The sequence below is a fragment of the Drosophila simulans genome, chromosome X (assembly GCF_016746395.2).
Source record: "Drosophila simulans strain w501 chromosome X, Prin_Dsim_3.1, whole genome shotgun sequence".
In the NCBI taxonomy this organism is placed as follows: domain Eukaryota; kingdom Metazoa; phylum Arthropoda; class Insecta; order Diptera; family Drosophilidae; genus Drosophila; species Drosophila simulans.
This window is the reverse complement of record NC_052525.2, coordinates 8,930,599-8,946,299: the sequence shown is the minus strand read 5'-3', so window position 1 is coordinate 8,946,299 and position 15,701 is coordinate 8,930,599. Positions and strand designations below refer to the sequence as shown.

General features: G+C 44.5%; 1 protein-coding gene across 5 annotated transcripts in view; it reads left to right on the top strand.

Annotated features, from left to right (window-relative positions):
- Nucleotides 1–15,701, top strand: part of LOC6739860 (low-density lipoprotein receptor-related protein 2) — a 147,667-nt gene that overhangs the window by 120,186 nt on the left and 11,780 nt on the right. For all 5 annotated transcript variants that reach the window (XM_039297999.2, XM_039298001.2, XM_044923682.1 and 2 more), the window contains exons 3-7: nt 3,926–4,084; nt 4,526–4,657; nt 11,560–11,832; nt 11,955–12,209; nt 13,352–15,670. In XM_039297999.2, the coding sequence (XP_039153933.1) occupies nt 3,926–4,084; nt 4,526–4,657; nt 11,560–11,832; nt 11,955–12,209; nt 13,352–15,670 (3,138 nt within the window). The remainder of the gene's footprint in view (nt 1–3,925; nt 4,085–4,525; nt 4,658–11,559; nt 11,833–11,954; nt 12,210–13,351; nt 15,671–15,701) is intronic.

Genomic DNA, 15,701 nt, shown 5'->3' with positions numbered 1-15,701 from the left:
CCAGTGGCAGAGCCATCAATAAATAATAAATTGCCTATAAAAACTGATAAATTCATTGATGAATCTTCGAGAGAGTCGGAGCAGAGCTTTGCTCGGCAGTTCCCATAACGCGTTTGTCTGACTGCCATATTTGCGGCCACGCCCCCATAATCCCCGACCAGCGCCCCCAACGATTTTCCCCTCTTTAAGTGAGTAATGGAAATTCGTGGTAATAAATGTATGGCAAGCCTGGCAAAAGGGATGCTTCCAAATACGGCATGCACTTTTTGGTGGCATCAGTCTGGGAATCCCCTCTGCCGTTCGTTTTAACCCACTAAAGGCATGGTCATGGGCACTGGATGCACCCAGCGAAATGTACCACATATATAGTATTTTATGTGGGGAATTTAAGGAAAGAAAATATAATTTAAAATATAAGTATTGCTAAAAAATGGTTTTATCAACTTAATAATTCATGTTTTATAATTAGGCATGGAATATTTCTCTGTGTAGAGTCCGATTTTTATGGGGTGAGAGGGCGCGGAAAAATTGTGAACAATCTATTCATGACATACTCAGAATGGAAATATGTATTTCCATTTTGATTTGGCCCAAATCCTTTTTGTTCTGTCACAACCTAAACATTGATTTATGCTTATTTCTGGGAAATTCAGCAAAACACAAGCCTTAGGAAATCGTAGCAGGAGCCAGTGCTTCAGTCAAACTAAATGTTTGGGGCTAAGCTGGATTGGGGATATTTAGTTTGAAAATCTGAAATTGAAAATGGGCCGGCGGAACAAAGGATTGGCTGAAAATGAACACTTTTTATTGGGCCAACACAAATGCATGCTCCTGTTCGAGCTTAAGAAGATTACAAATCGGTTTTAAGCTACTCAAAGTTCAATGAAAAATCTATGCGAAAAGGTATTTCGATCTGCTTAGGAAAAACACTTGCCACATAGGCAACTTGTTGTGCAATTTTAGATAGTTTTTTTCTTTTTTTTTTTAGCAGGCAGATTAAAAACTGGAAAGTTTGTTACCAACAAGCTGATGTTAGCTTTTCCAATATTTCCCTTGATTATTATGATTTTCCGTATATTAAAGTGTATTTCTCCCTTGCCTATTTAATCTTCTTTGTTTGTGATGCGTGGGAAATGTCTGGACCATCCATCCATCTATTCGTCCTGCCAACCATTCATCTATTTTTGATTTACCCCGCAGAAACATAACTGCAAAGGAAAATCACAGACAAACATCATTTCCTGGCCGTTCCCTTTTGTTTGGCTATTTTTTGCTTGCTTTCTCCTTTCCTATTTTTTGTTTTTTTGTTAAATGTAATTTTAAGTGACGTCGCCAAAGTTGAGACGTGACAAAATTACAAAATATTTTGTAAGCTCTTAAAACCGTTGACGCTGCTGGCAGGAAAATGGGATCGGAAAATGGTGAGGGGAGGCAAGGACGAGGGGCAAGGACGAGGGGCAGGACATGGCCATAACATGGCCCATAACAATAAAAACAAATAGAAGCAGCAACAGCAACATAATACTTAATAACGTGCATTTTGATGTTGTCGCGGTTGATGGGAGGACAGGAATTTCCAGAGTTGGAGTTGGATTTGGGTTCGGATCAGGCGGCGGAAATCGGGTGGCTGAAAATCCGGAAGGGCAGACGGAGCCAACCCCCCCTCTGTCATTATCCGCCATTGGTGGCCAACTTTGGTGCGGCCACATCAAAGGCAAGGCAGTTGCCACTCGTTTTTTCGGAACTTGGGCACCGAAATAGTTTCGCTGGCAGCCGGAAACTATTCCAAGAGGCTTTTTCTCCACAACAAAGTGGCAAGCAAACGAAGTAAGAAAAGTTTCTAAAAACAGATGCGGGCCGAGTCCTTGGACAGTGGTGCAAAAACCAGGGAAAACGGGGGGAAAACAATGTAAGACAAAAATTTTTTGGGAAGAGCAAATGTTACTAATTAAGATCAAGTAAACTTCTTTCAGCAATTTGAAACCATTTCACTGGCAAAACTACAAGATGTACAATTACTTTGCAGCTAATGTGATGCATTTTCCATTTAATTTTGGATTTTCCTTGGCATATGCGCAATTATTAATATCATTTTGAGCTGCACAATGCGTGAATGAAAGGATTCTGCTGGCACAATTATTTGGGGGGGTAATCCCCCCGCGAACTGCGCATGTGAATTATCCGCTGTGATAAAACATGACTCCGTTTTCATTCTGTGGCAAGGCATGCGTACTTAAATTCGCAATGAATTGCATGACATGGCGGCATGGTGGCAAAAGCAGGGGCGCCGGGCAAAGGGGGGGCCTCAACTCCGGTTGTCGTCTGCGGTTTGGCTCTTATTATGGCACGGAAGCGGCAAAAATAATTTCGGCATGAATTGCCAAACGGAGAATGCACTCACTAATTAGATGCATAATTAGACATGAACTTTTCGGGGTTATTTCAAAGGTGGGCTTTTGGACGGCTGCGGCGGAGGTGGTGAAGTGCCGGAAGTGGCGCCCAACTTCGGTGGTTTGAGTGGCTAACGTATTTGTGGCACATTAATTGGAAATGTTTCACAAGAAAGTTGAATTGAAGCCCGGAAAATGCATTACTCGTACAATTACTCGCATTTTGAAGGCTGCAAGTTAAATCGAATTTGGTTTACTCGTATTATTAATTTAAAAGTCCGTGCTTAAGCTGCAACGAAAGTTGGAAATTATTTTCGATTCACCCCATTATCCTGAAAGCCTTTTTCTTTATTCGATTTCTATTGTTATTTGACAGCTTCCTTGTGCATTTCCCACTCTGCGCACTCCATTCAGTTTCAATTCTTGGCTTCAGTTTGCGCCAATTCGGTTAACTTCACTTCGCATCGGGCTTAATTGAAGTTCGGTTTCAACTACCATCGACGATGCGGAATTGGAAGTTGCAGTTGCAGTTGTAGCAGGTGCACCCGGAGAAAAAATGGGGACAACAGTGGGGCAACTTCACGCCGCCTTTCTCCACTTTCTCTCAGTTGGCCGCAAAAAGTCGGGCACGTGCAGAGTGCACGTAGCCGGAAACAAATGACATTGTCAGCGCCCTGGCCCCAAAAACTGAACAGTCGACCCCATGCGCCATTTTCCCCACCCATTTTCCAACGGTTTCCCAGCACCCTGCTGCCTGCTCCCTGCTCTCAGCTCCCCGCTCCCTGCTCCATTTTCCCCGTCGAGAAGAAATCCCAGCTAAGCATTTCCGGTCGCGTTCTGACTTCCCTGCTCCGTTTTCCTTGGCCTCTGCTATTGCAGTTTTTCCTGCACTTTTCCCCCATGTGTGTGCCCGTTGCTAGTGCTTGTAAGTGTGTTAGTGTTTGTGTGCCAGTGTGTGTCTGTGTGTGTGTGTGTGTGTGTGACAAGGCCATTAGCCGCGGCGGCTTTGGCAGCCACAAAAGTTGAGGCGCATCCTTGCAGCTGCCATTTTATGACAGTCTTTTGTTGTCGGCAGCCAGAATTCCCTTTGCCTTTCCTTTGCCCAGCTCCCTCTTTTTTGGAACACTCGAAAAAAGTGCATTCTCAGCTTGTTAATTAGTAGGAAAGCATTTGTAATTCAAATAAGTATGGGTATACAAAAAAAAAACAGCTTAAATGTGGCAAGCATTCGCATTGCTAGACTTTTTAAAGGCATATTTTTCCCAAGTAATAATAATAATATTTTAAGTACTATAAATACATACTTAATAGTTAGTTTAAGATTATCATTTTTTTTGTTTTCACTATTACTTTCAAGTGCTAATTGGCCCGTTTGGCAGTTTGTTTATTGGCACCGCATTGGTTATTAGCAAAGTTTCGCAACGACTTGCGGATAAGTCGACTGACAAAGCGGCAGTCACATGCCAATTAGTGCGACAAGAAGAGCCCTCACTGATTTTCCGCTTTTGCCGGGACATTTTCCTTCCATTTTCCAGGTGGCAGCCTGGCCAGCACAGGTGGCAGCAGCAGTGGCATCAACGCGGAGTGTCCAACGGACTCGTTTCGGTGCAACAACGGCAAGTGCATCTCGCACCACTGGGTCTGCAATTACCAAAAGGACTGCGACGATGGCGAGGATGAGATGCAGTCGTGCCGTAAGTACCGTACCAATAAGTTGCTGACCATGTGGATTCCATTCGGGAAAATCAAATTTAAAAAATATGACATTATAGACAGTAATTAAGTGGGGCCGCCCAGCGAAACCAAGGAAGTATTCAAGTGCTCTGCGGTGGCGATTCGTTGAATGGTTTCGTGATGAATTGAATTTCAATCCAGCTCTTATGCGCCGGAATTTCCGGAATTAATTAATTTGAACGCGTGCCCACTGAAGATCTGATTGATGCAGAAGGCACTTAATGAAAATGCACTCAAGCTATATATTAATTTTATTTTTTTGTAATTAACCCAAGATAAGCCTATGCCAAATACTATATTTTGAACAGCAGCTGCTTGGTGTGAGCCTTTTAAAATCAAGTTTATTAAAATACCATTATTTATATGTTTTGTAATATATATTTTTTAAATCCATTTCACAGCTCCACCTGAATGCGAAACGCCGCAGCTGAATTGCGGGCAGTACACGTTCAACAAGACCTACTGCATCCCTCCGCATTATCGCTGCGATATGATCGAGGATTGCGAGGATAAATCGGATGAGGCGCAGTGCAGTGAGTAACCCTAGATACATATATTCAATATATATACTATCTAAAGAAGACCCGGGAGCGGAAAAGCCCATTCAATTCGAAGGATTCCGTGCCTTTTCTCACTTGCAATGTAAATTTGTTGACTCCACAAATATTGGCTAGGCGCTCGCTTCCTCATCCTAAGGATGAATCCTTTCGAGAATGGGTGGTGCTATAACAATTTGCTTAGCAAAATGTTTACATTTTATTATGCCAATTTTATTTATGCAAATTTTGGAACACTGAGATGTAACCGAAGACCGCAGTTCTTGTTTTCCCAACTAAATTACACAAGCGTGCAAAATATTTACAGACATAAGCCTGTATATACATACATATATATACCAGCTTGTATATATGTATAAATGGTAAGAGAGAAATATCTATGAAATCCCCAAGGTAAAGGCCGCAAATTAGCGAGGAAAAGTCGAGGCGAACAGAAATGGATCAATTTGATGTGCGGCCATAAATCTTATTTGTGGGCCAGGGGTTAGGGGTGAAAGGTGAAAGGTTAACCCTTTAGCTAGTGGAATTGATGATGGTCGGCCAAAGTTGTTTCTGTTGAGAGGTTCATGGATGGAATCGCAAATGAAGTTCGGTGAAAGTTAGTTTCGTAGAGGGCAAAAGCGATGAAAAGTAAGCAATCCTCGGAGCAAAACTCAAAACTCCACTGGGACCAAGTGTGTGTTTCAAATTAAGTGGAATGCCACGCCACGAAGTCATTTCGATAATTTATTCTCAAGAAATAAGAAACATAGTTAAATAACTGCATAGGGTTTACATATTTTTTCATAAATATTTTGGGGCATACATCTTACCTAATACCATATTGCCACCAATAAATCCTGGCTCTTGGCATTTTGGGATTATATCTATATCGCCGAGGACTTTAGTAATCCACGGACCCATCACTAGCCCACTTTTTCAGCACCTCAACTTGAAAGTCTGTTGTCTGCTCGTTGAGCAAAGAATTTAATGCATTTTCAACAGCTTTCGCTCGGTTGGACTTTGTATGGCGGAGAGCCGTGTACACCACCCCTCTCTTTCGTCGACTTATCGGGCCCTCTCTTTCCCGCCACCCTGGATTCTAGATTTTCCCCGGACTTTCCTTTTGGCATAAAGTTCAAGTGCATTCAGCCAGCAGACTGTGAGCCGCACATTTTGATTAAAAGTTTGCCGAGTGAGAATCCAAAGAAAGGGAGTCATGTCCTGCGAGAAAGAGACGGAAACAAGAGCGGGATGGCAGCATGTCCATGCAAATCGCCGAAAAGTGCCCAAGACTTGTAGAGCATTTATTGCTTGTTATTTAAGATTTATGCACCCGCACACACCGACATTCGCGCACACACCAACACACAAACACACACACTGAGTCGCAGCGACAGGCAAACAAATATTTAAATATCTTTGAGGCGACCAATTTCCAAGTGTCCCGCTTTTCCTCTTTTCCGCTTTTCCCGCCTCTCGCTTTTCCGGCATCCTTTTGTGCAACTTCAGCTGGCAGCTTTGACGACTCCCGCTTCGTGAAGAGCGCGGGGGAAAATGTGGAAAACGGCTAGACAAACGCCCTCACAACTTTGTCCTGCGTGCGCCGTCTCTTTCGCACCGCCGCATGCCGCCTCGCTCGCACACCTAAGCCGAGCTAGAAGGCCAATTTGTCCGCTCAAAATGGCTCTGCTCCAGTTGGCTATTCAACTAGACACAATTTAAATAATATATTTGTTTAATACTTTACTTTGTGAATGCATACTATTGAAATGAATTCTTTTATTTTCCCTATATCGATTGTAAAAAATATATTATAATTAATATATTTACTATTTTTAGCTATTTTATAGATACTCTTCACAACTCTGATGCCGAAAAGTAGAAAAGCTCGGTTGGCAGTCGCTCCTTTCTGGCGCAGAAAGTTGTGCCGGCACAAGATCAAGTTTAAATTTCATTTTAATTTAATAAGACGTTGCCGTAATACGAGTGCATTGCCTCTCTTTTCCGCCCGCTGTCGCTGTCTCTTTTCCCGCCCATGCTGCTGTCCTTGTCGCACTTTGTTGCACAATAATTTATCGCGCTTAAATGGCGACAAAATGTTCACTCTTATTGCGTTCTTAACAAATTTATTTTGCGTACGTGTCAACGCGTCGTCTTCTTCAGTCAGGGTGACAGTAGCCCCCTGCCCCCTCTTTTCCATCACTCCCTTTTCCCTTTCCGCTTTCCCTTTTCCCAACGCCCATGGGCCACGCCCCCTCCGCCTTAAACTAGCAAGCATGTGGGTGTGTGCGTATCTGTGTTTGTTTGCCTTCGTTCGCCTTTGTTTGCTTAATTTATGGCATATAAATATTAGAGCGGGCTTATTTCAACTATTTAATTACTTCAGGTGTTGTGCGAGCAGGGAGATGGATGAGGATGAGGATGGGGATGAGGATGTGGATGGGGATGTGGATGTGGCAAGATGGGGTCTTAGCCATGTAGATAGTCCACACACAGGAGTATCTGGGGAGTCAGCGTAGTCATAGCAATGAACATTTCATATATATATATATATTTGGATATATATATACATCCCCAGATGTGTGCAATTAAAATCAGGGGATGTGGTTGTCACCTCAAAACAGATTGTTTGCCTGCGAATTAGAATTTTCGGCTTTAGATTAAGTCAACAGCTGAATTTCGAGAGCACTTGTTTACTGCATTGTGAAAACACGTTTAAAGACGATATTAAAACGGAAATCATAAAACATTAGCTAGATAATTAGCATTCATTTCTAGTTACCTTGTACAAAATATATATAATCTAGTTTATTTGTTCTGGGTGTAATTTTAATTTAAGAACACCTCGAACGCAACTAATAACTGTGAGAACAAAAAGCAGACATCTGCTGCAAAGTTACCTTGTCTAACAGCGCAGTCACCGCGCCCACTTTCTCTCCCACTTTCGCCAACTTTCGCCCACTTCCGCCCGATTATTTTCGCTTCCGTTTCGCCGGCGTTGCGGTCGCAAGTCAACAAGCTGAAACTGAAGCATAAATAGAGGCTGAAGCACTCGCACTCGTTTACGGCTAAAACGAGGGGGTGGTGTGGGTGGTGTGAGGTTACGGCGAAATTTCCCGTCGGACATTACGCATTTCGCTTTTAATTGCAGGCAGCATCTAATGAGGCAGATATGGCTGCGTAAAAAAGTGCGTAAAACTTGGAAGAGCGAAGAGCTTAAATTGTCATTACCAGAAGCCGTCGAGTTTTCCCAGCACCAGGAAAAACAACACCCCTTTTAGTACCTGTCCGCAGAACTTAGGGGTTATAGTCACCTCCATTTCAGTTGAGTGCCTCATCCAGTGATGGCGTCTGTCAATGAAACAAATATAAAGCTGAATCAAGTTGGGAAATCTACTTGTTTTACCTAAAATATACTATATAAAAATAAATAACCATTATTTATTATAGTCGCAAATCAGTAAAAATGTCTAAAGCTTCAAGTTATCTGCCAAATTTCCATTTGCCAAGCGGATGAATTTATTAACTAGACTTTACTAAGTAAGCACTGATTTATTAAATAGAATATACTTTACTTTAAAGCGTTACAGTAAATAACAAGAATTCTGTTATAATTTTTAGTAGTTTTTTGACCCTGTTTCGGTGCCCTCAAGCTGACCTCTATGGTTATCCAATTTTGGCGGTGGAAAAGCCAAGTTTTCAGCACTGTTAACTGTCTCATAAACTGTCATCGCCTGCCTCCACCCCCATCCCCATTTCGGCACCCCTTTCTCCCCTTCCACCCCCACCACAGACCTTCTTCCGCACTCCTTCCCCCTTTTCTCCAACTTTCTCTGAGTGGCGACGATTGCAGCTGACGTTTATTTGACTGCAGCTAAACGTGACGCGACTGAGGGGCGGTAGTTCGGGCTGGAGGCGTGGCACTTGTCGCGCGTAATTACACAGCCCTTCAGAAACACCCCGCCAACCCGCCGCCACGCGGAAAAACCCTCTTGGCCTTAGTACACGCATAAAAGTCTTGGCTTGCAATAAAAGTTAATGCTGAGAAAACAGCGAGCGAAAGAACCAGAGAACCCAATTAGAAAGTGTTTGGCTTACAAAAAAGAAATAAATAAGAGAGAGAGCGGCAGCAGTGGGTGTATTTGTTGTTTGTAAATGCAGAAAAAAAACCCTGCTTTTTGGTTAAACCTTAGGGCCAAAAGTTTTGCAGCCAAAACGGAAGAAAGTTCTAAATAAAAAAAAGGAAAATTAAGTGGGTAAAAAATTAAGAAAAATGCACGATAAAATACGGTTGAACTCTACAAATAGTTTTCATAAAAAAAAGAACTTTTCTGGCTTCCATTTTGATTGCATTGCGAAGTTGCACAACTTGCCCCGCCCCTCGTTTGTCATTATGATTTGGCTTTAATGCAATGCAAAAGTGCAGCTAACGAATTTGTAACAAATTGCGTGGCGTAAATCATTTGGCCAGGCCAGGCCACGCCCACAAATTGTATTAACTGAAACACATAAATGCCACAAAGTCGGGGAGAAATGGCCAACAGAAGGGCGGATGCATGATGGAGCACGAAGGGGGTGGGGAGAGGGGTGTATGGGGCTGCCCCGAGTGCGTGACACATTTTTATGATCACCGGAGTCGGAGGTGCACAAAGTTTTCCTTCCGCTGCTCCACTTTGTCAATAGAAAAAGCAGGGAGCCAGCAAAATAGATAGTTACACAACAACAAATGAAAGTGGAGAATTATTTGAGTTAAATACACGAGGCAGTCACAAACTAAAAATTTTAGAGGGTCCACCATGGCGTATACTTGATATTTTGCATTTCAAAGTAATTCAATGCATAAAATATATTGCGTTTTCATTTAGTTTAATTTTGATCAATTGAAAATGCTTAATTTAATTGACGGCAAAAATCCATAATTGTGTTTAAAATATTTAAAGTCAACTTAGTTCTTCACACACACACTCACCTGTTAAATGTTTGTTTAATATATATGTATATAATTTTTTCCTGCGCTGCTCGTACCTGCACTCACACACACACAGACACACGCACACTTGCACATTCAGGACACACACAGACAGGGACACTTACACAGACGCAGCGCAGGATACGCATTCCATTGTTTTGCTTGGAGAAAGTTTTGCGCTGTCGGGGAATATTTATACAACTTGGCTTGTTTAACTTGCACTAATTAAGTTTGCCCTGCCACACTCGGATGCTCCCGTCGGGGTCCTGTTGGGGGTCCTCCGGTGGCCCCCAGTTCCACGCAAATGTTCCGGGAGTTAATCGAGGGGATTGGGAATGAGCTGAGTGAGAGGATGGATAGCCATTGGCATGGGCATGGGCATGAAGCGAATCCTGGCCAGGGAATGCGGCTTAAGAAGCGGGAGACATGCATAAAATACTCGTTGCCAAGTTTATGATGTCCAGAGCTGGGGAGCAGGCATAGATCAACGGGGAGTCCGCAACGCTGGCCAGGATTAAGGCAAAGCCCAGATACAAGTACAGTGGAAATGTCCCGGCGGGGAAAGTATAAACTATAAACTTTATTGTACGTGGTTTGTTATTATTTAGGTACGACTTTATTTATATCCTAGCTGTTTAGCTGTTTTAACAGCATTATTTATTTAATATTTTTAGTATTAGATTTCTAAAAGTATGCTAACTTTCTACATCTGTGTGTATCTGTCTGGTGTTTAATATTTTTTGCATGCCACAAGTTCACCCTAATGTCGGTGGACATATGTCCCTGTCAAAGGCACATATATCATCTTAAAGCTCCGATTCGCCAGCAGTTGCTCTAATTTAGTCATTCAAATGCACGACTTTGCCTGCTACCTCTTTCTTGTTAACGGAACCCTTGACAGACACACACCCTCCGTTTCCTGCCGATACCCTGTATATTCATATTTAGGGAATTGGTTACGCAGCTATTAAGCCAAAATGAAGAAATAGAGTCGAGGAATTATATATATTGGAACATACAGTTTAATTATGAATAATTAATTTAACGAACATGTGATTTAAGCCACCTAATAATTTCATTTATGCATTGTTTGTACACTTAAGACTACAAATCGATTCAAGTACTGGGTATTCTTGGTACCCTTCTCCCTGCTGTAAGCGTCCCTTTTTTGTATGGCTTTCGGGAGGAGGGCTCTGCAACCAACTACTCGATAATTTATAGCACTTTTGCCTGCCGACACACACAACTCAAGTGCACAATCCGGGGCAGATGGACGGGCGGACAAACGGACGGACAGATAAACGAACGGACGAGCGGACAGACAATCACGCCCGGCACTGGTACAGCGACCATGCATTATGTATACGCCATGCGTGCCCGACCCGATACCCCAAAACCCCGAAAGCCAGCACTCCACCCGCAATGTCTGGCATCAAAATTTAATGTCTTTGGCAGCACAAATAGTTTTGGCCTGCCATTTTTAAGGACCACCTCCGTCGTCTACCCATTAAAATAGTGTATGGTTGATGAGCCGAGAAGCGGCATCTGTCTTGGACAATGGGGTCGGGCATCGAGGGAAACCCCCCCACTGAGCCATTCAGTGGCCGCTCCAAAACATCTATGGATCGGTTCCGAGCCGTACACTCAATGCAAATGCAATTAATCACAATAGAGGGGCACAAAATGAGCCATAATTGAGTGCAGTCATGTACAGATTATTAACTTTGGGGGTTACTTGGCTGAAATTCGTAAGAGCAGGTCAGCGAATATTTATGTAATTAAAGTAAAGTAATGGGTAGTAATAGGTAATATGAAGTCTGGCATTCAATCTTAAGGAAATATTCCAACAATTCTTTGAATATAAAATATATATTTATTCCATATATGATAAATTAATTATTTTTGTGATTGTCTTGATCTTATCTAGCGTACCGCAAGTGCCAGCACACGGACTTGTTCTGCAACACGCCCACTGGAGCCCCCGCGGAGGGCGCCCGCCTCACCGGACCCTGTGTGCCCAAGGAGAAGCGCTGCGATGGCTACTTGGACTGCCGCACCGGGCGGGACGAGGTCGGCTGCAGCGGCGTGGCCTGTCGCCTGGACCAGTTCCGCTGTGCCAACGGACTCAAGTGCATCGACGCCGCCCTGAAGTGCAATCACCGCGACGATTGTGGCGACAACTCCGACGAGCAGGGATGCAGTAAGTAGTCGTTATGATAGAAATTCACGTTCCTTTATTTATTTACTACATTTAATATCTAAAGAAAAACAAGTTTCGGTTGCTTAGTGCTTATACTTATTTACTTCCTATATTTACTTTAGACTTCCCGCCCTGCCACCACGCCCAGTTCCGTTGCACGAACGCACTGTGCATCCCGTACAACTTCCACTGCGATGGCTACCACGACTGCGCCGACAAGAGCGACGAGGCCAACTGCACGGCCATCGCCTGTCCGGACAACAAGCACCTCTGTCCACGTGGCGGCGCCAGCGGCACGCCCAAGTGCATCCTGAAGTCGCAACTCTGCGACGGCAAGCGGGACTGCGAGGATGGAAGCGATGAGGAGACCAACTGCTGTGAGTATCCAAGTGGTCACCATCTAACCCTCCTAAAGCATTACAGCTTACCACAGTTTTTTGGGCAAGCTATGTGAAAAAAATGGTCCAAACATGTAATGGCATACCTCGTTGAACTCGCAATCGAATTCCTAATCGATTTGGGTCCGAATTTGGCAATTTTATATTTATGCCATTTTTTGCAAATTTTGATGATGTTACCCCTTACAAAAAATGCAAAAATTGACCCAAAACAAAATTTTTCTAAATTCTTTAAAAAGTGATAGGGATCGTTAGCATTGGTAATAAGCTGCTCAAAACAGTTATTTTTTCGTCTATATGACAATTTTCAGCGAAGTTATAACGAAAATTCCGTTTGTAAATATCAAGTTTTTGGCAAAAGCCGTGTTTCCGAATTTCGGTCATCAAATAATCAGTTTTTTTGGCACAACTTTATAAATAATTGCCTGAATATGGATTGCCATACCTTGATGAGCTCATAATGAAATTTCCAATTGAACTGTATTCAAAAATGAGTATTCTATTTTTTGACCATTTTTTGCAAATTTTGATGATGTTACCCCTTACAAAAAATGCGAAAATTTACCGAAAAATTAATTTTCCTAAATTCGTCAAAAAGTGAAAGGGATCGTTAGCACTGGTAATTAGCTGCTCAAAACAGGTATTCTTTCATCAATATGACAATTTTTGGCGGAGGTATGACAAAAATTCCGTTTGAAAATATCAATTTTTTGGCAAAGCCGTGTTTCCGAATTTCGCTCATCAAATAATCGGTTCTTTTGGCACAACTTTAAAAATAATAGCCTGAATATGGAATGTTATACCTCGTTGAGCTCGTAATTAAATTTCCAATTAAACTGTGTTCAAACATGGGAATTTTATTTTTTCGCCATTTTTTGCAAATTTTGATGAGATTGAAAATTGAACATTTTGCAAAAAATTTAAATTCACAAAACCTTTTATAAAGTTATAGGGCTCGTTAGTATGGGTAATTAGCTTCTGAAAACAGTTATTCTTTTATGGATATGTCCATTTTTAGCCACGTTATGTTAATTAACCCTTAAAAAATTAATCAAGTTAACCCCACATGTACATATTTGTATTACCTGACCCACGATATCCGTTTTCTCGCCCATCTCCAGCTATTGCCTCGTGCCCCGCCCTGAGCTGTGAGTTCAAGTGCGGACCTTCGCTGACAGGTGGAGTGTGCTACTGTAAGCCGGGCCAGTCGCTGGCTCCGGACAATCGGACCTGTGTCGACCTGGACGAGTGCGCGGAGTGGGGTCACTGCGACCAGCTGTGCACCAACACACTCGGATCGTACACGTGCCAGTGCGCCCAGGGCTACACGCTCATCAACGACTCCAAGTGCATTGCTCCGGATGCGAATAACTTGCAACTGATATTCGCCCACGATCGGGCCATCATGCGAATGCTGCCGCATGGCAGTGAGCCCAAGGTTTTGGCCAATGCAACAGCCGCGGCGGGTGTGACCTTCCATTATGCCCGGAACACCCTTTACTGGTCGGACATCAAGACGAGGAAGGTGCAATCGCTGCCCCTGGATGCGCAGAACAAGGCTGTCTCGCCCTTCGATCAGACCCTTCCCGGCACCTGGGCGCCCGTCGCCCTGGCCGTCGACTGGGTGGGCGATAAGATATATGTGGCGGATTTGGTGGGTCAGAAGATCGATGTCTTCGAGCTGAGTGGACAATGGCATGCTGTTGTTCTGGGCTCTAATCTCACCTCACCCGCCGATCTGGCGCTGGATCCCACGGCTGGTCTGATGTTCGTGGCGGATGGCGGTCAGGTGCTCCGTGCCCATATGGATGGCACACATGCCAGGTCGATTGTCTCGGAGGCAGCCTACAAGGCCAGCGGTGTGACGGTGGACATTATCAGCAAGCGTGTCTTCTGGTGCGACTCCCTGCTGGACTACATCGAATCCGTGGACTATGAGGGTGCTCATCGGGTGATGGTGCTCAGGGGTCAACAGGTTCCTAGTCCCTCGCGATTGGCCCTGTTCGAGAATCGAATCTACTGGACGGATGCCACCAAGCAGGGCATCATGTCGGTGGACAAGTTCGAGGGTCCCACCTCCATTCAGGTTACGTACAAGGCCAAGGACATCAGGGAGCCGAAAGGCATCATTGCTGTCCATGCGCTCAGCCAGCCCAGGGTATCGAATCCCTGCGGCAACAACAACGGTGGCTGCAATCACATGTGCATTGTGACCGCCGTGAAGGGAGCACCCACTGGCCTGGGATTCCGATGTGCCTGCTCCACGGGCTACCAGCTGGAAACGGATCTGAAGCTGTGCAAGCCGGTCAGCGAATTCCTCATGTACTCGCAGCAAAGATTCATCAAGGGCAAGGTGTTGGAACCGGTCATTGAAGGATTTAGTGATGCCATCATGCCGGTGGTTTCGAGGCGGGCTCGTTTCGTCGGTCTGGATTTTGATGCTCGCGATGAATTCATCTACTACTCGGATGTGCTGCAGGATGTGATCTACAGGGTGCACCGGAACGGAACTGGCCGGGAGATCGTCTTGGCCTCCCAGAATGAAGGCGTTGAGGGACTGGCCGTCGATTGGGCCTCCAAGAATCTGTACTACATCGATTCGCGCAAGGGCACCTTGAACGTCCTATCCACCCGAAATGTGACGCACAGAAGAACCCTACTGAAAAACCTGAAACGTCCCAGGGCCATTGTGGTCCATCCGAATCGTGGTTTCATCTTCTTCTCCGAATGGGACCGTCCCGCGAATATCACCAGAGCAAACACAGATGGTAGTGGTCTGCTGGTGTTCAAAAATGTAACCCTTGGCTGGCCAAATGGACTCTCCATCGACTTCAAGGAGGATCGTGTCTACTGGTGCGATGCTCTATTGGATCACGTTCAGCACGCCAACTTGGATGGCACGGACATTAAGACGGTGAACTCCCGACTGGTGCGACATCCTTTCTCCATTGTCATTCACAACGATTGGATGTATATCACGGACTGGCGCCTGGATGCCATTATCCGTTTGCACAAGCTTACGGGTGAGCAGGAGGAGATGATGGTCAGAGAACCGCAAACCAATAGACTGTACGGCGTTAAGGTGTACAGTCATGAGGTCCAGAGGATCGCGGACACGCAACCTTGTCACAGGAACAATGGTGGATGCCAGAAGATCTGTTTCGCTGTTCCCATTGGAGCATCAAATGGTACTGATGGGGTGACCACTTCGTCGCCCTCGTTCGGACGCCTACAGTCGCGCTGCTCGTGTCCCTATGGCGAACGATTGGCCGACGACCAGGTGAGCTGTATTCCCGATCCGAGTGCCGAGCCACCAGTGCAACCCTGCCCGAACTCATGGGACTTTACCTGCAACAATCAGAGGTGTATTCCCAAGTCGTGGCTCTGCGACGGTGATGATGACTGTCTGGATAACAGTGATGAGGAGCAGAACTGCACAAGTAAGTACAAGGATCTCGCAAGTCAGGGGAC